A 21,310-nucleotide genomic window follows, 5' to 3' on the forward strand; every position below is an offset into this window, starting at 1 on the left:
CTTGTTATTTGACATCTATGCCTAACTAGAATAGTTTGTCATTAACGATGATAAAAAAAAAAAAAACATATCTATCATATTCAAAAGAATGAATCATTCTTATTGCATCAGCACTTCTCGTCCTCTCACTTGGCCTGTTCAAGTTCAAATAGTGCCAGCCATCAAGGCAGCAAATGGTTTCTCCAAACTGCAGCTATTACCGTATGTCTCCATCTCTATCTTATCTTCTAAGGAGTAGCAAATGTTTTGAAATGTAGGAAGCTTGCTCTCAAATAAGGGCACATAGGCATCAACGCTTCCATCTTCTCCGAAGAAAGAAGGCACGACAAATAGCAGTCCTTCCATGGGGAAGTAGGACGGAATGAAATAGAAAGGCTTGCCCCCACCGAAGTCCATGAACCGCATCGGAAACCCTAGCAAACTGTTTACGTCCACGTCCGGATACAAGGCCTCGGCATCCGGATCCGTCAACGGTACTAGATCCTCCTCCTCCACTACTTTGGAGCTCGCAAAGTCTACGAAGGACCTAAAGTAGCGATCATTCAACCTGGTGACCTGGCTATGGATGACCTCGCCGCGTAATGCAACGGACTATTGACGAGCTCGCCAACCTTGCTGCTGCAATATGCCCATAAGACCAAGTTGCCGAAATACTCTTCGGGAACCTCGGGGTCCATCCTGTGGCGGCCGTTCACGGCTATGCGAAGACGGGTAGTCTCCCCGGCCTCAACGCCGCGAGCCATCGTCACCGTTCTCCACAGGTGAGCCATCAAGCTCTCGAATGTGCTGTACTTGGTATTAGCCCTTGAAGAGACCTTGGCCTTCAGCTTGGCGATGAATTCTTTTGTGAAGTGAACCCTGTGAACGACTGTCTCTTCCGTCGGCTTGTATCCGGAGAGGAACCTAGTTCCCTTGGGCCTGTACTCCGCCATACGATGCTCAAATTCAATTTGAGGCGGGTCTCGCGGTGCAAAGAAACTCGTGCGGTCATGCATTGGGCCTGAGCCGATGTCCACACCTCGACATGCGCTTGCCCACGAGACTAGGAAGTGGGTGGTTCCGTAGCCATCGCCAAGCTTGTGGTGGAAGGTGAATCCCACGACGAGTGTTCCGCGAGCAAAACGTGTGAGTTGAACCTGGGCCAACTCCTCCACACCCCATGGGCTTGGGTGTAGGCTGAGCAACGCCGGCGATGGCTCGGATGTCATGACATCGTCGTGGATTGCATCCACCGAGGCCTCCACGAATCTCACTCCCTCGTCATTGAGGATGATGGCAGGATTGCCATCGGCGTCCTCTCCGAGTCTCCCTGCCCACTCTTTGAAGGTGGTGAGGACTTTTGCGAGGCTTTCTCCCACACGGAGTTGGGAGGGTTGGGTGCACGGAAGGCGCAAATGGCAGCGAAGTGGGCGTCGTCGGTTACCTTGTCGAAGAGGCTCAACTTAACAAGTTCAGGGTGGTACTGGAATGAGGATCATCAATACCTTCGTAGGCAGGCTTTAGGAGTCTTGAACTCTCTATCTTCACTTCCATCTCTCAACCTGGACGAGCTAGTTCTGGTAACAATTCGGTAAATGATAACTTCTGTGTTCGTTAGAAGGCTATGTAAGCTTGTTGTGTTGGTTGTGATGTTTGCGGGTCGGGTGAGTAAGGACTATATAGTGAGGAATTAAGTGCCCATGTCAAAGTTGGCAGCAGTTGAAACAAGTAAAAAATGCAGGATTGTATTGTAATATATTGACCCATTCAAGCTTTCGGGCGGTCCTTGCAGGCTTCTATTTATATAGTGATACCTCCTCTACGTATTAATTGCTCTCGATTAAACTGGGGTCAATTTTACGGGGCGTCCGTCTGAAACAAGATTACAAGAGTAGATGTTTTTCGTTGAAAAGTTCAAACCCATCAAATAATCTGCAAGTCGTCTCGATCCATTTCAATAATAGTCGATCTGCACTAAGAAAGAAGAAGAAATAATGGTCTGTAATATATTGACCAGTCAATATTTTTTAAACATTTTTTAACTGGTCAGGTCTTGCTTGCCTTATGATTGCTCGTGCTTTTTATAATGTCCTTTTCAATTAATATTAGAAAAGATTACCTCATACTTGAGCAGAGTAACCTGACACGTCTCCCAAACAATTTAATATTCTTCTCTCTATTGTGGGGCTTGTCGCAAAGACACATGTAAACTTTAAATCAATGGCTCGTTAAAGTCTTAATTTGATGGTTAATATATCGTTATCTTTTACATAACATAACAGAATAACAGTCGACTAACCCCATATTGATCACTTGGTTAACTATTAAATTTAACTAACATATATGGGTTAGGAGTTTTGCTATATATACATCAATTAGCTAGCATGTGATGTTATCAATGAATCAAACGGTGGATAAGCCCATTCCTTACGGGTTGGAAGTGAGTAATTATTTTCTCTGCTCGAATGGTTCCTTTGTATGATAAGCTATTCACAAGATGGGAACTACACGTAGGGATGTAAATGAGTCGAGCCCGAGCGAGACGGCTCCGGCTCGAGCTCGGCTTGAAATTAATTTCGAGCCTTAGGGTGGGTTCGGGCGCGGCTCGGCTCAACTCGAGCCGAACTCGAGCCTGAAATGAGCCTGAAATGAGCCTATCATTAAATCTCATTCAAGTAAAGCCGGATCGAGCCGAGCCAAGCTAGATTGACCCCAAGCCGAGCCAAAGAAGAAAAAGAAGAAGAAGGAGGAGGAGGAGGACAAGGCACGGCGGCACGGCGGCTTGCCATTGTCGAAGGAGGACAAGGCGGCATCGCTGCGGCTTGCGGCTGGCTGAAGAAGAAGAAGAAGAAGGAGGAGGAGGAGGAGAAGGAGGGCGGGGCACGGGGTCCGTGGCTGCTTGCCACTACTAAAGGAGGAGGAGGAGGAGGGGCGGGACACCGCGGGTCCATGGTCGCTTGCCGCTACCGAAAAAGAGGAGGAGGGGCGGGGCTTTGTGGCGGCTTGCCGCCGAAGAAGAAGAAGAAGAAGGAGAAGGAGGAAGGGTGGGGCACCGAGGGTCCGTGGCTACTTGCCGCTGCGAAGAAGGAGGAGGAGGAGGGGCGGGGCACTACGGGTGCCGTGGGCTGTTTGGCTTTGCATGGACGTGTCATCATATGTGGCCTCGGTTGTTCTTGCATTAACTGCTAGGGATGGGATTGAGCTAGATGTTGGTAAAAGAAGTTGTACCTTTGAAGGAGCATGGTTCTTCATTGAATAACAACTCACCTATTAGCCCTCAACCAGCTTGAGCAATGCCAAGCTGACAAATAGAGTGGAATATATTGAACCGTCAGCATCCCTTATTAGTTTCTAAATCTTAGTAGTCCCCTCAATCAGCATGTCAATTACGAAATTGACCTCCTCTCCCTAATTAGCTGTCATACACGTTTCGTGCTATCGAATTGCTTCGTGGACACCACCATTTCCTCTTAAAATGATCTTTCCTACATAATGCCCATGCAAATTTTTGAGCTTCCAAGAGTTCTGTTTTGATTTGGATTTGGCCTTATCTTGTTAACCTATATAAGGATTGGGATGCCCTAATCCTAAGGAGGTCGGTGATTGCTTTTGATAAGGAGTTTTTGAGGTTACAACGTTCTTCTATCAACAAGGTCTGTCTCTTCTACAACGTACCAAACTTTCATTTTAAGGGTCTTCTAGATGAAGGATCAATCTCGAGGGTTATTGAGATTGGAGATCAATCATGGGAAGTGGTGAATCATGAGTTCTAACGAGTAAGACCGAGAGAGACAACGTCGTGGGGATCGACGGGTTATTTTGTAAGTCGATCTTGTAAGCTGCTATAAATTTAGTGATTAGTTTTGATCCGAGTTTGGATCCATGGTTTGAGGGGAAGGAGTGGTAGGGAACACTTGAGTAGAAAAACTGGAGAGCTCTCTATGGGGATGATGATTCTGCTCGATTCAAAATCAAGCTACAGATTTTAATTCATAATGATTAAGGAGCAAAAGTTTGGTTCAAGGCGATTAGAGCCTTCGAGCAGATCACGCAAAACAATAACGAAAAATCTAGAAATCTCGTCAAACTTAGTGTTTCCTTTGATGAATCTCCTACTAAGAATCAAGAATATTTTTATCACACTTATAAAAAAGATACTAGATGGTAGTCGACTTGGTTAGAGTACCATCATTTACTGAAAGCATTAAAGGAGCTTAAAGAACATTGGACATGTCTAGTTTCTTTAGCGAGTGATCCATGTTGAGTTGAGGACAACAAGGAGCAATCTACTTTCACTAATTGTCCATTGAGGTGGAAAAACTCCGCAAGAGAGGGACTTTAATCGAGGCCATCCGAAATACGGTTACAATAATTATAGGAGAATCTTGTACTTTGTTGGAAGTGAAATAGATTTATCTCAAGAGATTGATTAGATGGGTGATTTATTTTTCTCTTTAATGATCACTAAAGGAGAATTTTTATATTTGAAAAAATTATGTCTAGATTCTTGGGCATGTTTTCCACACTATTTTGGATTTATTTTTCAAGTTACTTTTTTTGGTCTTCTAGCTTCAATTCAAATTTGGTTCTCAAACCAAGTAGGATTTGACATTTCTCGATTACTTTAATTTAGATTTAACTTTTCATATCTTCGTTACTTAGAAAGTCTAAATTTTCTATATCTCTAGCAAGATTTTCACAAGTAATAATTAAATAGAATTTCGATTCGATTTTAGTATAATCTACAAGATTTTCTACCCACTTCAGCGAATTGCTCTAGTTCTCCGACCTAAATCTTGACTTCTTTTAGGCAAAGATGGGCATTGCATATATTCAACCCGTGATATCGAGTTATGATACTATGTTAATTTAGTAACTACTTTAAAACCTTAAGCTATAAAGAATAGTAATTTTTATATTCATATTCTAATAGCTCTGAAGTAATTTCTTTCAATTGTTCAATTAAATTAATTTGTTCATTTATTTGTTTCCAGCATCTTCCATATCTGGATAAATTGTAGTTAGTTATGATGAAGATATTTAAACATGTTAATTTCCATTCATGAAATTATTCGAAAGTAATGATTTCTATTACAGAATTACAGAATTGCACAATACAAACAAAACCATTCTTCTTTTCTTGTTATTTGACATCTATGCCTAACTAGAATAGTTTGTCATTAACGATGATAAAAAAAAAAACATATCTATCATATTCAAAAGAATGAATCATTCTTATTGCATCAGCACTTCTCGTCCTCTCACTTGGCCTGTTCAAGTTCAAATAGTGCCAGCCATCAAGGCAGCAAATGGTTTCTCCAAACTGCAGCTATTACCGTATGTCTCCATCTCTATCTTATCTTCTAAGGAGTAGCAAATGTTTTGAAATGTAGGAAGCTTGCTCTCAAATAAGGGCACATAGGCATCAACGCTTCCATCTTCTCCGAAGAAAGAAGGCACGACAAATAGCAGTCCTTCCATGGGGAAGTAGGACGGAATGAAATAGAAAGGCTTGCCCCCACCGAAGTCCATGAACCGCATCGGAAACCCTAGCCAACTGTTTACGTCCACGTCCGGATACAAGGCCTCGGCATCCGGATCCGTCAACGGTACTAGATCCTCCTCCTCCACTACTTTGGAGCTCGCAAAGTCTACGAAGGACCTAAAGTAGCGATCATTCAACCTGGTGACTGGCTATGGATGACCTCGGCCGCGTAATGCAACGGACTATTGACGAGCTCGCCAACCTTGCTGCTGCAATATGCCCATAAGACCAAGTTGCCGAAATACTCTTCAGGAACCTCGGGGTCCATCCTGTGGCGGCCGTTCACGGCTATGCGAAGACGGGTAGTCTCCCCGGCCTCAACGCCGCGAGCCATCGTCACCGTTCTCCACAGGTGAGCCATCAAGCTCTCGAATGTGCTGTACTTGGTATTAGCCCTTGAAGAGACCTTGGCCTTCAGCTTGGCGATGAATTCTTTTGTGAAGTGAACCCTGTGAACGACTGTCTCTTCCGTCGGCTTGTATCCGGAGAGGAACCTAGTTCCCTTGGGCCTGTACTCCGCCATACGATGCTCAAATTCAATTTGAGGCGGGTCTCGCGGTGCGAAGAAACTCGTGCGGTCATGCATTGGGCCTGAGCCGATGTCCACACCTCGACATGCGCTTGCCCACGAGACTAGGAAGTGGGTGGTTCCGTAGCCATCGCCAAGCTTGTGGTGGAAGGTGAATCCCACGACGAGTGTTCCGCGGAGCAAAACGTGTGAGTTGAACCTGGGCCAACTCCTCCACACCCCATGGGCTTGGGTGTAGGCTGAGCAACGCCGGCGATGGCTCGGATGTCATGACATCGTCGTGGATTGCATCCACCGAGGCCTCCACGAATCTCACTCCCTCGTCATTGAGGATGATGGCAGGATTGCCATCGGCGTCCTCTCCGAGTCTCCCTGCCCACTCTTTGAAGGTGGTGAGGACTTTTGCGAGGCTTCTCTCCCACACGGAGTTGGGAGGGTTGGGTGCACGGAAGGCGCAAATGGCAGCGAAGTGGGCGTCGTCGGTTACCTTGTCGAAGAGGCTCAACTTAACAAGTTCAGGGGTGGTACTGGAATGAGGATCATCAATACCTTCGTAGGCAGGCTTTAGGAGTCTTGAACTCTCTATCTTCACTTCCATCTCTCAACCTGGACGAGCTAGTTCTGGTAACAATTCGGTAAATGATAACTTCTGTGTTCGTTAGAAGGCTATGTAAGCTTGTTGTGTTGGTTGTGATGTTTGCGGGTCGGGTGAGTAAGGACTATATAGTGAGGAATTAAGTGCCCATGTCAAAGTTGGCAGCAGTTGAAACAAGTAAAAAATGCAGGATTGTATTGTAATATATTGACCCATTCAAGCTTTCGGGCGGTCCTTGCAGGCTTCTATTTATATAGTGATACCTCCTCTACGTATTAATTGCTCTCGATTAAACTGGGGTCAATTTTACGGGGCGTCCGTCTGAAACAAGATTACAAGAGTAGATGTTTTTCGTTGAAAAGTTCAAACCCATCAAATAATCTGCAAGTCGTCTCGATCCATTTCAATAATAGTCGATCTGCACTAAGAAAGAAGAAGAAATAATGGTCTGTAATATATTGACCAGTCAATATTTTTTAAACATTTTTTAACTGGTCAGGTCTTGCTTGCCTTATGATTGCTCGTGCTTTTTATAATGTCCTTTTCAATTAATATTAGAAAAGATTACCTCATACTTGAGCAGAGTAACCTGACACGTCTCCCAAACAATTTAATATTCTTCTCTCTATTGTGGGGCTTGTCGCAAAGACACATGTAAACTTTAAATCAATGGCTCGTTAAAGTCTTAATTTGATGGTTAATATATCGTTATCTTTTACATAACATAACAGAATAACAGTCGACTAACCCCATATTGATCACTTGGTTAACTATTAAATTTAACTAACATATATGGGTTAGGAGTTTTGCTATATATACATCAATTAGCTAGCATGTGATGTTATCAATGAATCAAACGGTGGATAAGCCCATTCCTTACGGGTTGGAAGTGAGTAATTATTTTCTCTGCTCGAATGGTTCCTTTGTATGATAAGCTATTCACAAGATGGGAACTACACGTAGGGATGTAAATGAGTCGAGCCTGAGCGAGACGGCTCCGGCTCGAGCTCGGCTTGAAATTAATTTCGAGCCTTAGGGTGGAGTTCAGGCGCGGCTCAGCTCAACTCGAGCCGAACTCGAGCCTGAAATGAGCCTGAAATGAGCCTATCATTAAATCTCATTCAAGTAAAGCCGGATCGAGCCGAGCCAAGCTAGATTGACCCCAAGCCGAGCCAAAGAAGAAAAAGAAGAAGAAGGAGGAGGAGGAGGACAAGGCACGGCAGCACGGCGGCTTGCCATTGTCGAAGGAGGACAAGGCGGCATCGCTGCGGCTTGCAGCTGCTGAAGAAGAAGAAGAAGAAGGAGGAGGAGGAGGAGAAGGAGGGGCGGGGCACCGGGGGTCCGTGGCTGCTTGCCACTACTAAAGGAGGAGGAGGAGGAGGGGCGGGACACCGCGGGTCCATGGCTGCTTGCCGCTACCGAAAAAGAGGAGGAGGGGCGGGGCACTGTGGCGGCTTGCCGCTGCCGAAGAAGAAGAAGAAGAAGGAGAAGGAGGAAGGGTGGGGCACCGAGGGTCCGTGGCTACTTGCCGCTGCCGAAGGAGGAGGAGGAGGGGCGGGGCACTACGGGTCTGTGGCTGTTTGGCACTGCATGGACGTGTCATCATATGTGGCCTCGGTTGTTCTTGCATTAACTGCTAGGGATGGGATTGAGCTAGATGTTGGTAAAAGAAGTTGTACTTTGAAGGAGCATGGTTCTTCATTGAATAACAACTCACCTATTAGCCCTCAACCAGCTTGAGCAATGCCAAGGCGACAAATAGAGTGGAATATATTGAACCGTCGGCATCCCTTATTAGTTTCTAAATCTTAGTAGTCCCATCAATCAGCATGTCAATTACGAAATTGACCTCCTCTCCCTAATTAGCTGTCATACACGTTTCGTGCTATCGAATTGCTTCGTGGACACCACCATTTCCTCTTAAAATGATCTTTCCTACATAATGCCCATGCAAATTTTTGAGCTTCCAAGAGTTCTGTTTTGATTTGGATTTGGCCTTATCTTGTTAACCTATATAAGGATTGGGATGCCCTAATCCTAAGGAGGTCGGTGATTGCTTTTGATAAGGAGTTTTTGAGGTTACAACGTTCTTCTATCAACAAGGTGTCTCTTCTACAACGTACCAAACTTTCATTTTAAGGGTCTTCTAGATGAAGGATCAATCTCGAGGGTTATTGAGATTGGAGATCAATCATGGGAAGTGGTGAATCATGAGTTCTAACGAGTAAGACTGAGAGAGACAACGTCGTGGGGATCGACGGGTTATTTTGTAAGTCGATCTTGTAACTGCTATAAATTTAGTGATTAGTTTTGATCCGAGTTTGGATCCATGGTTTGAGGGGAAGGAGTGGTAGGGAACACTTGAGTAGAAAAACTGGAGAGCTCTCTATGGGGATGATGATTCCTGCTCGATTCAAAATCAAGCTACAGATTTTAATTCATAATGATTAAGGAGCAAAAGTTTGGTTCAAACTGATTAGAGCCTTCGAGCAGATCACGCAAAACAATAACGAAAAATCTAGAAATCTCGTCAAACTTAGTGTTTCCTTTGATGAATCTCCTACTAAGAATCAAGAATATTTTTATCACACTTATAAAAAAGATACTAGATGGTAGTCGACTTGGTTAGAGTACCATCATTTACTGAAGCATTAAAGGAGCTTAAAGAACATTGGACATGTCTAGTTTCTTTAGCGAGTGATCCATGTTGAGTTGAGGACAACAAGGAGCAATCTACTTTCACTAATTGTCCATTGAGGTGGAAAAACTCCGCAAGAGAGGGACTTTAATCGAGGCCATCCGAAATACAGTTACAATAATTATAGGAGAATCTTGTACTTTGTTGGAAGTGAAATAGATTTATCTCAAGAGATTGATTAGATGGGTGATTTATTTTTCTCTTTAATGATCACTAAAGGAGAATTTTTTATATTTGAAAAAATTATGTCTAGATTCTTGGGCATGTTTTCCACACTATTTTGGATTTATTTTTCAAGTTACTTTTTTTTGGTCTTCTAGCTTCAATTCAAATTTGGTTCTCAAACCAAGTAGGATTTGACATTTCTCGATTACTTTAATTTAGATTTAACTTTTCATATCTTCGTTACTTAGAAAGTCTAAATTTTCTATATCTCTAGCAAGATTTTCACAAGTAATAATTAAATAGAATTTCGATTCGATTTTAGTATAATCTACAAGATTTTCTACCCACTTCAGCGAATTGCTCTAGTTCTCCGACCTAAATCTTGACTTCTTTTAGGCAAAGATGGGCATTGCATATATTCAACCCGTGATATCGAGTTATGATACTATGTTAATTTAGTAACTACTTTAAAACCTTAAGCTATAAAGAATAGTAATTTTTATATTCATATTCTAATAGCTCTGAAGTAATTTCTTTCAATTGTTCAATTAAATTAATTTGTTCATTTATTTGTTTCCAGCATCTTCCATATCTGGATAAATTGTAGTTAGTTATGATGAAGATATTTAAACATGTTAATTTCCATTCATGAAATTATTCGAAAGTAATGATTTCTATTACAGAATTACAGAATTGCACAATACAAACAAAACCATTCTTCTTTTCTTGTTATTTGACATCTATGCCTAACTAGAATAGTTTGTCATTAACGATGATAAAAAAAAAAAAAACATATCTATCATATTCAAAAGAATGAATCATTCTTATTGCATCAGCACTTCTCGTCCTCTCACTTGGCCTGTTCAAGTTCAAATAGTGCCAGCCATCAAGGCAGCAAATGGTTTCTCCAAACTGCAGCTATTACCGTATGTCTCCATCTCTATCTTATCTTCTAAGGAGTAGCAAATGTTTTGAAATGTAGGAAGCTTGCTCTCAAATAAGGGCACATAGGCATCAACGCTTCCATCTTCTCCGAAGAAAGAAGGCACGACAAATAGCAGTCCTTCCATGGGGAAGTAGGACGGAATGAAATAGAAAGGCTTGCCCCCACCGAAGTCCATGAACCGCATCGAAAACCTAGCCAACTGTTTACGTCCACGTCCGGATACAAGGCCTCGGCATCCGGATCCGTCAACGGTACTAGATCCTCCTCCTCCACTACTTTGGAGCTCGCAAAGTCTACGAAGGACCTAAAGTAGCGATCATTCAACCTGGTGACCTGGCTATGGATGACCTCAGCCGCGTAATGCAACGGACTATTGACGAGCTCGCCAACCTTGCTGCTGCAATATGCCCATAAGACCAAGTTGCCGAAATACTCTTCAGGAACCTCGGGGTCCATCCTGTGGCGGCCGTTCACGGCTATGCGAAGACGGGTAGTCTCCCCGGCCTCAACGCCGCGAGCCATCGTCACCGTTCTCCACAGGTGAGCCATCAAGCTCTCGAATGTGCTGTACTTGGTATTAGCCCTTGAAGAGACCTTGGCCTTCAGCTTGGCGATGAATTCTTTTGTGAAGTGAACCCTGTGAACGACTGTCTCTTCCGTCGGCTTGTATCCGGAGAGGAACCTAGTTCCCTTGGGCCTGTACTCCGCCATACGATGCTCAAATTCAATTTGAGGCGGGTCTCGCGGTGCGAAGAAACTCGTGCGGTCATGCATTGGGCCTGAGCCGATGTCCACACCTCGACATGCGCTTGCCCACGAGACTAGGAAGTGGGTGGTTCCGTAGCCATCGCCAAGCTTGTGGTGGAAGGTGAATCCCACGACGAGTGTTCCGCAGGCAAAACGTGTGAGTTGAACCTGGGCCAACTCCTCCACACCCCATGGGCTTGGGTGTAGGCTGAGCAACGCCGGCGATGGCTCGGATGTCATGACATCGTCGTGGATTGCATCCACCGAGGCCTCCACGAATCTCACTCCCTCGTCATTGAGGATGATGGCAGGATTGCCATCGGCGTCCCTCTCCGAGTCTCCCTGCCCACTCTTTGAAGGTGGTGAGGACTTTTGCGAGGCTTCTCTCCCACACGGAGTTGGGAGGGTTGGGTGCACGGAAGGCGCAAATGGCAGCGAAGTGGGCGTCGTCGGTTACCTTGTCGAAGAGGCTCAACTTAACAAGTTCAGGGGTGGTACTGGAATGAGGATCATCAATACCTTCGTAGGCAGGCTTTAGGAGTCTTGAACTCTCTATCTTCACTTCCATCTCTCAACCTGGACGAGCTAGTTCTGGTAACAATTCGGTAAATGATAACTTCTGTGTTCGTTAGAAGGCTATGTAAGCTTGTTGTGTTGGTTGTGATGTTTGCGGGTCGGGTGAGTAAGGACTATATAGTGAGGAATTAAGTGCCCATGTCAAAGTTGGCAGCAGTTGAAACAAGTAAAAAATGCAGGATTGTATTGTAATATATTGACCCATTCAAGCTTTCGGGCGGTCCTTGCAGGCTTCTATTTATATAGTGATACCTCCTCTACGTATTAATTGCTCTCGATTAAACTGGGGTCAATTTTACGGGGCGTCCGTCTGAAACAAGATTACAAGAGTAGATGTTTTTCGTTGAAAAGTTCAAACCCATCAAATAATCTGCAAGTCGTCTCGATCCATTTCAATAATAGTCGATCTGCACTAAGAAAGAAGAAGAAATAATGGTCTGTAATATATTGACCAGTCAATATTTTTTTAAACATTTTTTAACTGGTCAGGTCTTGCTTGCCTTATGATTGCTCGTGCTTTTTATAATGTCCTTTTCAATTAATATTAGAAAAGATTACCTCATACTTGAGCAGAGTAACCTGACACGTCTCCCAAACAATTTAATATTCTTCTCTCTATTGTGGGGCTTGTCGCAAAGACACATGTAAACTTTAAATCAATGGCTCGTTAAAGTCTTAATTTGATGGTTAATATATCGTTATCTTTTACATAACATAACAGAATAACAGTCGACTAACCCCATATTGATCACTTGGTTAACTATTAAATTTAACTAACATATATGGGTTAGGAGTTTTGCTATATATACATCAATTAGCTAGCATGTGATGTTATCAATGAATCAAACGGTGGATAAGCCCATTCCTTACGGGTTGGAAGTGAGTAATTATTTTCTCTGCTCGAATGGTTCCTTTGTATGATAAGCTATTCACAAGATGGGAACTACACGTAGGGATGTAAATGAGTCGAGCCCGAGCGAGACGGCTCGGCTCGAGCTCGGCTTGAAATTAATTTCGAGCCTTAGAATTGGGTTCGGCGCGGCTCGGCTCAACTCGAGCCGAACTCGAGCCTGAAATGAGCCTGAAATGAGCCTATCATTAAATCTCATTCAAGTAAAGCCGGATCGAGCCGAGCCAAGCTAGATTGACCCCAAGCCGAGCCAAAGAAGAAAAAGAAGAAGAAGGAGGAGGAGGAGGACAAGGCACGGCAGCACGGCGGCTTGCCATTGTCGAAGGAGGACAAGGCGGCATCGGCTGCGGCTTGCGCCGCTTGAAGAAGAAGAAGAAGAAGGAGGAGGAGGAGGAGAAGGAGGGGCGGGGCACCGGGGGTCCGTGGCTGCTTGCCACTACTAAAGGAGGAGGAGGAGGAGGGGCGGGACACCGCGGGTCCATGGCTGCTTGCCGCTACCGAAAAAGAGGAGGAGGGGCGGGGCACTGTGGCGGCTTGCCGCTGCCGAAGAAGAAGAAGAAGAAGGAGAAGGAGGAAGGGTGGGGCACCGAGGGTCCGTGGCTACTTGCCGCTGCCGAAGGAGGAGGAGGAGGGGCGGGGCACTACGGGTCTGTGGCTGTTTGGCACTGCATGGACGTGTCATCATATGTGGCCTCGGTTGTTCTTGCATTAACTGCTAGGGATGGGATTGAGCTAGATGTTGGTAAAAGAAGTTGTACACTGAAGGAGCATGGTTCTTCATTGAATAACAACTCACCTATTAGCCCTCAACCAGCTTGAGCAATGCCAAGCCGACAAATAGAGTGGAATATATTGAACCGTCGCATCCCTTATTAGTTTCTAAATCTTAGTAGTCCCATCAATCAGCATGTCAATTACGAAATTGACCTCCTCTCCCTAATTAGCTGTCATACACGTTTCGTGCTATCGAATTGCTTCGTGGACACCACCATTTCCTCTTAAAATGATCTTTCCTACATAATGCCCATGCAAATTTTTGAGCTTCCAAGAGTTCTGTTTTGATTTGGATTTGGCCTTATCTTGTTAACCTATATAAGGATTGGGATGCCCTAATCCTAAGGAGGTCGGTGATTGCTTTTGATAAGGAGTTTTTGAGGTTACAACGTTCTTCTATCAACAAGGTCTGTCTCTTCTACAACGTACCAAACTTTCATTTTAAGGGTCTTCTAGATGAAGGATCAATCTCGAGGGTTATTGAGATTGGAGATCAATCATGGGAAGTGGTGAATCATGAGTTCTAACGAGTAAGACCGAGAGAGACAACGTCGTGGGGATCGACGGGTTATTTTGTAAGTCAGTCTTGTAACTGCTATAAATTTAGTGATTAGTTTTGATCCGAGTTTGGATCCATGGTTTGAGGGGAAGGAGTGGTAGGGAACACTTGAGTAGAAAAACTGGAGAGCTCTCTATGGGGATGATGATTCCTGCTCGATTCAAAATCAAGCTACAGATTTTAATTCATAATGATTAAGGAGCAAAAGTTTGGTTCAAACTGATTAGAGCCTTCGAGCAGATCACGCAAAACAATAACGAAAAATCTAGAAATCTCGTCAAACTTAGTGTTTCCTTTGATGAATCTCCTACTAAGAATCAAGAATATTTTTATCACACTTATAAAAAAGATACTAGATGGTAGTCGACTTGGTTAGAGTACCATCATTTACTGAAGCATTAAAGGAGCTTAAAGAACATTGGACATGTCTAGTTTCTTTAGCGAGTGATCCATGTTGAGTTGAGGACAACAAGGAGCAATCTACTTTCACTAATTGTCCATTGAGGTGGAAAAACTCCGCAAGAGAGGGACTTTAATCGAGGCCATCCGAAATACAGTTACAATAATTATAGGAGAATCTTGTACTTTGTTGGAAGTGAAATAGATTTATCTCAAGAGATTGATTAGATGGGTGATTTATTTTTCTCTTTAATGATCACTAAAGGAGAATTTTTTATATTTGAAAAAATTATGTCTAGATTCTTGGGCATGTTTTCCACACTATTTTGGATTTATTTTTCAAGTTACTTTTTTTGGTCTTCTAGCTTCAATTCAAATTTGGTTCTCAAACCAAGTAGGATTTGACATTTCTCGATTACTTTAATTTAGATTTAACTTTTCATATCTTCGTTACTTAGAAAGTCTAAATTTTCTATATCTCTAGCAAGATTTTCACAAGTAATAATTAAATAGAATTTCGATTCGATTTTAGTATAATCTACAAGATTTTCTACCCACTTCAGCGAATTGCTCTAGTTCTCCGACCTAAATCTTGACTTCTTTTAGGCAAAGATGGGCATTGCATATATTCAACCCGTGATATCGAGTTATGATACTATGTTAATTTAGTAACTACTTTAAAACCTTAAGCTATAAAGAATAGTAATTTTTATATTCATATTCTAATAGCTCTGAAGTAATTTCTTTCAATTGTTCAATTAAATTAATTTGTTCATTTATTTGTTTCCAGCATCTTCCATATCTGGATAAATTGTAGTTAGTTATGATGAAGATATTTAAACATGTTAATTTCCATTCATGAAATTATTCGAAAGTAATGATTTCTATTACAGAATTACAGAATTGCACAATACAAACAAAACCATTCTTCTTTTCTTGTTATTTGACATCTATGCCTAACTAGAATAGTTTGTCATTAACGATGATAAAAAAAAAAAAACATATCTATCATATTCAAAAGAATGAATCATTCTTATTGCATCAGCACTTCTCGTCCTCTCACTTGGCCTGTTCAAGTTCAAATAGTGCCAGCCATCAAGGCAGCAAATGGTTTCTCCAAACTGCAGCTATTACCGTATGTCTCCATCTCTATCTTATCTTCTAAGGAGTAGCAAATGTTTTGAAATGTAGGAAGCTTGCTCTCAAATAAGGGCACATAGGCATCAACGCTTCCATCTTCTCCGAAGAAAGAAGGCACGACAAATAGCAGTCCTTCCATGGGGAAGTAGGACGGAATGAAATAGAAAGGCTTGCCCCCACCGAAGTCCATGAACCGCATCGGAAACCCTAGCCAACTGTTTACGTCCACGTCCGGATACAAGGCCTCGGCATCCGGATCCGTCAACGGTACTAGATCCTCCTCCTCCACTACTTTGGAGCTCGCAAAGTCTACGAAGGACCTAAAGTAGCGATCATTCAACCCGGTGACCTCGGCTATGGATGACCTCGGCCGCGTAATGCAACGGACTATTGACGAGCTCGCCAACCTTGCTGCTGCAATATGCCCATAAGACCAAGTTGCCGAAATACTCTTCAGGAACCTCGGGGTCCATCCTGTGGCGGCCGTTCACGGCTATGCGAAGACGGGTAGTCTCCCCGGCCTCAACGCCGCGAGCCATCGTCACCGTTCTCCACAGGTGAGCCATCAAGCTCTCGAATGTGCTGTACTTGGTATTAGCCCTTGAAGAGACCTTGGCCTTCAGCTTGGCGATGAATTCTTTTGTGAAGTGAACCCCGTGAATTTTGTCTCTTCCGTCGGCTTGTATCCGGAGAGGAACCTAGTTCCCTTGGGCCTGTACTCCGCCATACGATGCTCAAATTCAATTTGAGGCGGGTCTCGCGGTGCGAAGAAACTCGTGCGGTCATGCATTGGGCCTGAGCCGATGTCCACACCTCGACATGCGCTTGCCCACGAGACTAGGAAGTGGGTGGTTCCGTAGCCATCGCCAAGCTTGTGGTGGAAGGTGAATCCCACGACGAGTGTTCCGCGGGCAAAACGTGTGAGTTGAACCTGGGCCAACTCCTCCACACCCCATGGGCTTGGGTGTAGGCTGAGCAACGCCGGCGATGGCTCGGATGTCATGACATCGTCGTGGATTGCATCCACCGAGGCCTCCACGAATCTCACTCCCTCGTCATTGAGGATGATGGCAGGATTGCCATCGGCGTCCTCTCCGAGTCTCCCTGCCCACTCTTTGAAGGTGGTGAGGACTTTTGCGAGGCTTCTCTCCCACACGGAGTTGGGAGGGTTGGGTGCACGGAAGGCGCAAATGGCAGCGAAGTGGGCGTCGTCGGTTACCTTGTCGAAGAGGCTCAACTTAACAAGTTCAGGGGTGGTACTGGAATGAGGATCATCAATACCTTCGTAGGCAGGCTTTAGGAGTCTTGAACTCTCTATCTTCACTTCCATCTCTCAACCTGGACGAGCTAGTTCTGGTAACAATTCGGTAAATGATAACTTCTGTGTTCGTTAGAAGGCTATGTAAGCTTGTTGTGTTGGTTGTGATGTTTGCGGGTCGGGTGAGTAAGGACTATATAGTGAGGAATTAAGTGCCCATGTCAAAGTTGGCAGCAGTTGAAACAAGTAAAAAATGCAGGATTGTATTGTAATATATTGACCCATTCAAGCTTTCGGGCGGTCCTTGCAGGCTTCTATTTATATAGTGATACCTCCTCTACGTATTAATTGCTCTCGATTAAACTGGGGTCAATTTTACGGGGCGTCCGTCTGAAACAAGATTACAAGAGTAGATGTTTTTCGTTGAAAAGTTCAAACCCATCAAATAATCTGCAAGTCGTCTCGATCCATTTCAATAATAGTCGATCTGCACTAAGAAAGAAGAAGAAATAATGGTCTGTAATATATTGACCAGTCAATATTTTTAAACATTTTTTAACTGGTCAGGTCTTGCTTGCCTTATGATTGCTCGTGCTTTTTATAATGTCCTTTTCAATTAATATTAGAAAAGATTACCTCATACTTGAGCAGAGTAACCTGACACGTCTCCCAAACAATTTAATATTCTTCTCTCTATTGTGGGGCTTGTCGCAAAGACACATGTAAACTTTAAATCAATGGCTCGTTAAAGTCTTAATTTGATGGTTAATATATCGTTATCTTTTACATAACATAACAGAATAACAGTCGACTAACCCCATATTGATCACTTGGTTAACTATTAAATTTAACTAACATATATGGGTTAGGAGTTTTGCTATATATACATCAATTAGCTAGCATGTGATGTTATCAATGAATCAAACGGTGGATAAGCCCATTCCTTACGGGTTGGAAGTGAGTAATTATTTTCTCTGCTCGAATGGTTCCTTTGTATGATAAGCTATTCACAAGATGGGAACTACACGTAGGGATGTAAATGAGTCGAGCCTCGAGCGAGACGGCTCCGGCTCGAGCTCGGCTTGAAATTAATTTCGAGCCTTAGAATTGGGTTCGGGCGCGGCTCGGCTCAACTCGAGCCGAACTCGAGCCTGAAATGAGCCTGAAATGAGCCTATCATTAAATCTCATCCAAGTAAAGCCGGATCGAGCCGAGCCAAGCTAGATTGACCCCAAGCCGAGCCAAAGAAGAAAAAGAAGAAGAAGGAGGAGGAGGAGGACAAGGCACGGCGGCACGGCGGCTTGCCATTGTCGAAGGAGGACAAGGCGGCATCGCTGCGGCTTGCGCTTGCTGAAGAAGAAGAAGAAGAAGAAGGAGGAGGAGGAGGAGAAGGAGGGGCGGGGCACGGGGTCCGTGGCTGCTTGCCACTACTAAAGGAGGAGGAGGAGGAGGGCGGGACACCGCGGGTCCATGGCTGCTTGCCGCTACCGAAAAGAGGAGGAGGGGCGGGGCACCGTGGCGGCTTGCCGCCGCCGAAGAAGAAGAAGAAGAAGGAGAAGGAGGAAGGGTGGGGCACCGAGGGTCCGTGGCTACTTGCCGCCGCCGAAGGAGGAGGAGGGGGCGGGGCACTACGGGTCCGTGGCTGTTTGGCACCGCATGGACGTGTCATCATATGTGGCCTCGGTTGTTCTTGCATTAAGCGCTAGGGATGGGATTGAGCTAGATGTTGGTAAAAGAAGTTGTACACGAAGGAGCATGGTTCTTCATTGAATAACAACTCACCTATTAGCCCTCAACCAGCTTGAGCAATGCCAAGCCGACAAATAGAGTGGAATATATTGAACCGTCGGCATCCCTTATTAGTTTCTAAATCTTAGTAGTCCCATCAATCAGCATGTCAATTACGAAATTGACCTCCTCTCCCTAATTAGCTGTCATACACGTTTCGTGCTATCGAATTGCTTCGTGGACACCACCATTTCCTCTTAAAATGATCTTTCCTACATAATGCCCATGCAAATTTTTGAGCTTCCAAGAGTTCTGTTTTGATTTGGATTTGGCCTTATCTTGTTAACCTATATAAGGATTGGGATGCCCTAATCCTAAGGAGGTCGGTGATTGCTTTTGATAAGGAGTTTTTGAGGTTACAACGTTCTTCTATCAACAAGGTCTGTCTCTTCTACAACGTACCAAACTTTCATTTTAAGGGTCTTCTAGATGAAGGATCAATCTCGAGGGTTATTGAGATTGGAGATCAATCATGGGAAGTGGTGAATCATGAGTTCTAACGAGTAAGACTGAGAGAGACAACGTCGTGGGGATCGACGGGTTATTTTGTAAGTCAGTCTTGTAAGCTTGCTATAAATTTAGTGATTAGTTTTGATCCGAGTTTGGATCCATGGTTTGAGGGGAAGGAGTGGTAGGGAACACTTGAGTAGAAAAACGGAGAGCTCTCTATGGGGATGATGATTCTGCTCGATTCAAAATCAAGCTACAGATTTTAATTCATAATGATTAAGGAGCAAAAGTTTGGTTCAAACTGATTAGAGCCTTCGAGCAGATCACGCAAAACAATAACGAAAAATCTAGAAATCTCGTCAAACTTAGTGTTTCCTTTGATGAATCTCCTACTAAGAATCAAGAATATTTTTATCACACTTATAAAAAAGATACTAGATGGTAGTCGACTTGGTTAGAGTACCATCATTTACTGAAGCATTAAAGGAGCTTAAAGAACATTGGACATGTCTAGTTTCTTTAGCGAGTGATCCATGTTGAGTTGAGGACAACAAGGAGCAATCTACTTTCACTAATTGTCCATTGAGGTGGAAAAACTCCGCAAGAGAGGGACTTTAATCGAGGCCATCCGAAATACAGTTACAATAATTATAGGAGAATCTTGTACTTTGTTGGAAGTGAAATAGATTTATCTCAAGAGATTGATTAGATGGGTGATTTATTTTTCTCTTTAATGATCACTAAAGGAGAATTTTTTATATTTGAAAAAATTATGTCTAGATTCTTGGGCATGTTTTCCACACTATTTTGGATTTATTTTTCAAGTTACTTTTTTTGGTCTTCTAGCTTCAATTCAAATTTGGTTCTCAAACCAAGTAGGATTTGACATTTCTCGATTACTTTAATTTAGATTTAACTTTTCATATCTTCGTTACTTAGAAAGTCTAAATTTTCTATATCTCTAGCAAGATTTTCACAAGTAATAATTAAATAGAATTTCGATTCGATTTTAGTATAATCTACAAGATTTTCTACCCACTTCAGCGAATTGCTCTAGTTCTCCGACCTAAATCTTGACTTCTTTTAGGCAAAGATGGGCATTGCATATATTCAACCCGTGATATCGAGTTATGATACTATGTTAATTTAGTAACTACTTTAAAACCTTAAGCTATAAAGAATAGTAATTTTTATATTCATATTCTAATAGCTCTGAAGTAATTTCTTTCAATTGTTCAATTAAATTAATTTGTTCATTTATTTGTTTCCAGCATCTTCCATATCTGGATAAATTGTAGTTAGTTATGATGAAGATATTTAAACATGTTAATTTCCATTCATGAAATTATTCGAAAGTAATGATTTCTATTACAGAATTACAGAATTGCACAATACAAACAAAACCATTCTTCTTTTCTTGTTATTTGACATCTATGCCTAACTAGAATAGTTTGTCATTAACGATGATAAAAAAAAAAAACATATCTATCATATTCAAAAGAATGAATCATTCTTATTGCATCAGCACTTCTCGTCCTCTCACTTGGCCTGTTCAAGTTCAAATAGTGCCAGCCATCAAGGCAGCAAATGGTTTCTCCAAACTGCAGCTATTACCGTATGTCTCCATCTCTATCTTATCTTCTAAGGAGTAGCAAATGTTTTGAAATGTAGGAAGCTTGCTCTCAAATAAGGGCACATAGGCATCAACGCTTCCATCTTCTCCGAAGAAAGAAGGCACGACAAATAGCAGTCCTTCCATGGGGAAGTAGGACGGAATGAAATAGAAAGGCTTGCCCCCACCGAAGTCCATGAACCGCATCGGAAACCCTAGCCAACTGTTTACGTCCACGTCCGGATACAAGGCCTCGGCATCCGGATCCGTCAACGGTACTAGATCCTCCTCCTCCACTACTTTGGAGCTCGCAAAGTCTACGAAGGACCTAAAGTAGCGATCATTCAACCTGGTGACCTGGCTATGGATGACCTCGGCCGCGTAATGCAACGGACTATTGACGAGCTCGCCAACCTTGCTGCTGCAATATGCCCATAAGACCAAGTTGCCGAAATACTCTTCGGGAACCTCGGGGTCCATCTGTGGCGGCCGTTCACGGCTATGCGAAGACGGGTAGTCTCCCGGCCTCAACGCCGCGAGCCATCGTCACCGTTCTCCACGGGTGAGCCATCAAGCTCTCGAATGTGCTGTACTTGGTATTAGCCCTTGAAGAGACCTTGGCCTTCAGCTTGGCGATGAA

The 21,310-nt window shown here is 43.4% G+C and overlaps 7 protein-coding genes across 7 annotated transcripts; all 7 read right to left on the minus strand.

Annotated features, from left to right (window-relative positions):
- Positions 1-144: 144 nt before the first annotated feature.
- On the minus strand, positions 145-1,533 carry LOC140789108 (agmatine coumaroyltransferase-2-like). Its single transcript, XM_073138716.1, has 3 exons — positions 1,485-1,533; positions 548-1,423; positions 145-494 (listed from the first exon to the last, which is right to left on the minus strand). Exons 1-3 carry the CDS (start codon positions 1,531-1,533, stop codon positions 145-147), a joined length of 1,275 nt encoding a protein of 424 aa, XP_072994817.1.
- Positions 1,534-5,259: 3,726 nt separating this feature from the next.
- LOC140789109 (agmatine coumaroyltransferase-2-like) lies at positions 5,260-6,047 on the minus strand. The gene is made up of 2 exons (XM_073138717.1): positions 5,663-6,047; positions 5,260-5,609 (listed from the first exon to the last, which is right to left on the minus strand). The coding sequence occupies exons 1-2, from the start codon at positions 6,045-6,047 to the stop codon at positions 5,260-5,262; spliced, it is 735 nt and encodes a 244-aa protein (XP_072994818.1).
- Positions 6,048-6,102: 55 nt separating this feature from the next.
- LOC140789111 (agmatine hydroxycinnamoyltransferase 1-like) lies at positions 6,103-6,651 on the minus strand. Its single transcript, XM_073138718.1, has one exon. The coding sequence runs from the start codon at positions 6,649-6,651 to the stop codon at positions 6,103-6,105; it is 549 nt and encodes a 182-aa protein (XP_072994819.1).
- A 3,812-nt stretch (positions 6,652-10,463) lies between these two features.
- LOC140789112 (agmatine coumaroyltransferase-2-like) lies at positions 10,464-11,772 on the minus strand. The gene is made up of 2 exons (XM_073138719.1): positions 11,662-11,772; positions 10,464-11,546 (listed from the first exon to the last, which is right to left on the minus strand). Exons 1-2 carry the CDS (start codon positions 11,770-11,772, stop codon positions 10,464-10,466), a joined length of 1,194 nt encoding a protein of 397 aa, XP_072994820.1.
- Positions 11,773-15,500: 3,728 nt separating this feature from the next.
- On the minus strand, positions 15,501-16,101 carry LOC140789113 (agmatine coumaroyltransferase-2-like). The gene is made up of 2 exons (XM_073138720.1): positions 15,912-16,101; positions 15,501-15,850 (listed from the first exon to the last, which is right to left on the minus strand). Exons 1-2 carry the CDS (start codon positions 16,099-16,101, stop codon positions 15,501-15,503), a joined length of 540 nt encoding a protein of 179 aa, XP_072994821.1.
- An 80-nt stretch (positions 16,102-16,181) lies between these two features.
- LOC140789114 (agmatine hydroxycinnamoyltransferase 1-like) lies at positions 16,182-16,892 on the minus strand. The gene has a single exon (XM_073138722.1). It carries the CDS (start codon positions 16,890-16,892, stop codon positions 16,182-16,184), a length of 711 nt encoding a protein of 236 aa, XP_072994823.1.
- Positions 16,893-20,616: 3,724 nt separating this feature from the next.
- Positions 20,617-21,150, minus strand: LOC140789115 (agmatine coumaroyltransferase-2-like). The gene has a single exon (XM_073138723.1). The coding sequence runs from the start codon at positions 21,148-21,150 to the stop codon at positions 20,617-20,619; it is 534 nt and encodes a 177-aa protein (XP_072994824.1).
- Positions 21,151-21,310: the final 160 nt, after the last annotated feature.

The sequence above is a fragment of the Typha latifolia genome, chromosome 5, assembly GCF_019914945.1.
Source record: "Typha latifolia isolate L0001 chromosome 5, TyphaL0001v2, whole genome shotgun sequence".
NCBI classification, from domain to species: Eukaryota; Viridiplantae; Streptophyta; class Magnoliopsida; order Poales; family Typhaceae; genus Typha; species Typha latifolia.

Bases quoted from the DNA above. Each gene is read 5' to 3' on its own strand.
- LOC140789108 (XM_073138716.1), bottom strand. From the start codon at position 1,533: ATGGAAGTGAAGATAGAGAGTTCAAGACTCCTAAAGCCTGCCTACGAA. The intron at 1,424-1,484 runs GTATTGATGATC...CTCTTCGACAAG, and splicing joins CCTAAAGCCTGCCTACGAAG to GTAACCGACGACGCCCACTT. The intron at 495-547 runs GTTGAATGATCG...GCTCCAAAGTAG, and splicing joins ATCCATAGCCAGGTCACCAG to TGGAGGAGGAGGATCTAGTA.
- LOC140789109 (XM_073138717.1), bottom strand. From the start codon at position 6,047: ATGGCGGAGTACAGGCCCAAGGGAACTAGGTTCCTCTCCGGATACAAG. The intron at 5,610-5,662 runs GTTGAATGATCG...GCTCCAAAGTAG, and splicing joins CATCCATAGCCAGTCACCAG to TGGAGGAGGAGGATCTAGTA.
- LOC140789111 (XM_073138718.1), bottom strand. From the start codon at position 6,651: ATGGAAGTGAAGATAGAGAGTTCAAGACTCCTAAAGCCTGCCTACGAA.
- LOC140789112 (XM_073138719.1), bottom strand. From the start codon at position 11,772: ATGGAAGTGAAGATAGAGAGTTCAAGACTCCTAAAGCCTGCCTACGAA. The intron at 11,547-11,661 runs GTAACCGACGAC...AAGAGTGGGCAG, and splicing joins AGTTGAGCCTCTTCGACAAG to GGAGACTCGGAGAGGGACGC.
- LOC140789113 (XM_073138720.1), bottom strand. From the start codon at position 16,101: ATGGCTCGCGGCGTTGAGGCCGGGGAGACTACCCGTCTTCGCATAGCC. The intron at 15,851-15,911 runs GTCACCGGGTTG...GCTCCAAAGTAG, and splicing joins CGAGGTCATCCATAGCCGAG to TGGAGGAGGAGGATCTAGTA.
- LOC140789114 (XM_073138722.1), bottom strand. From the start codon at position 16,892: ATGGAAGTGAAGATAGAGAGTTCAAGACTCCTAAAGCCTGCCTACGAA.
- LOC140789115 (XM_073138723.1), bottom strand. From the start codon at position 21,150: ATGGACCCCGAGGTTCCCGAAGAGTATTTCGGCAACTTGGTCTTATGG.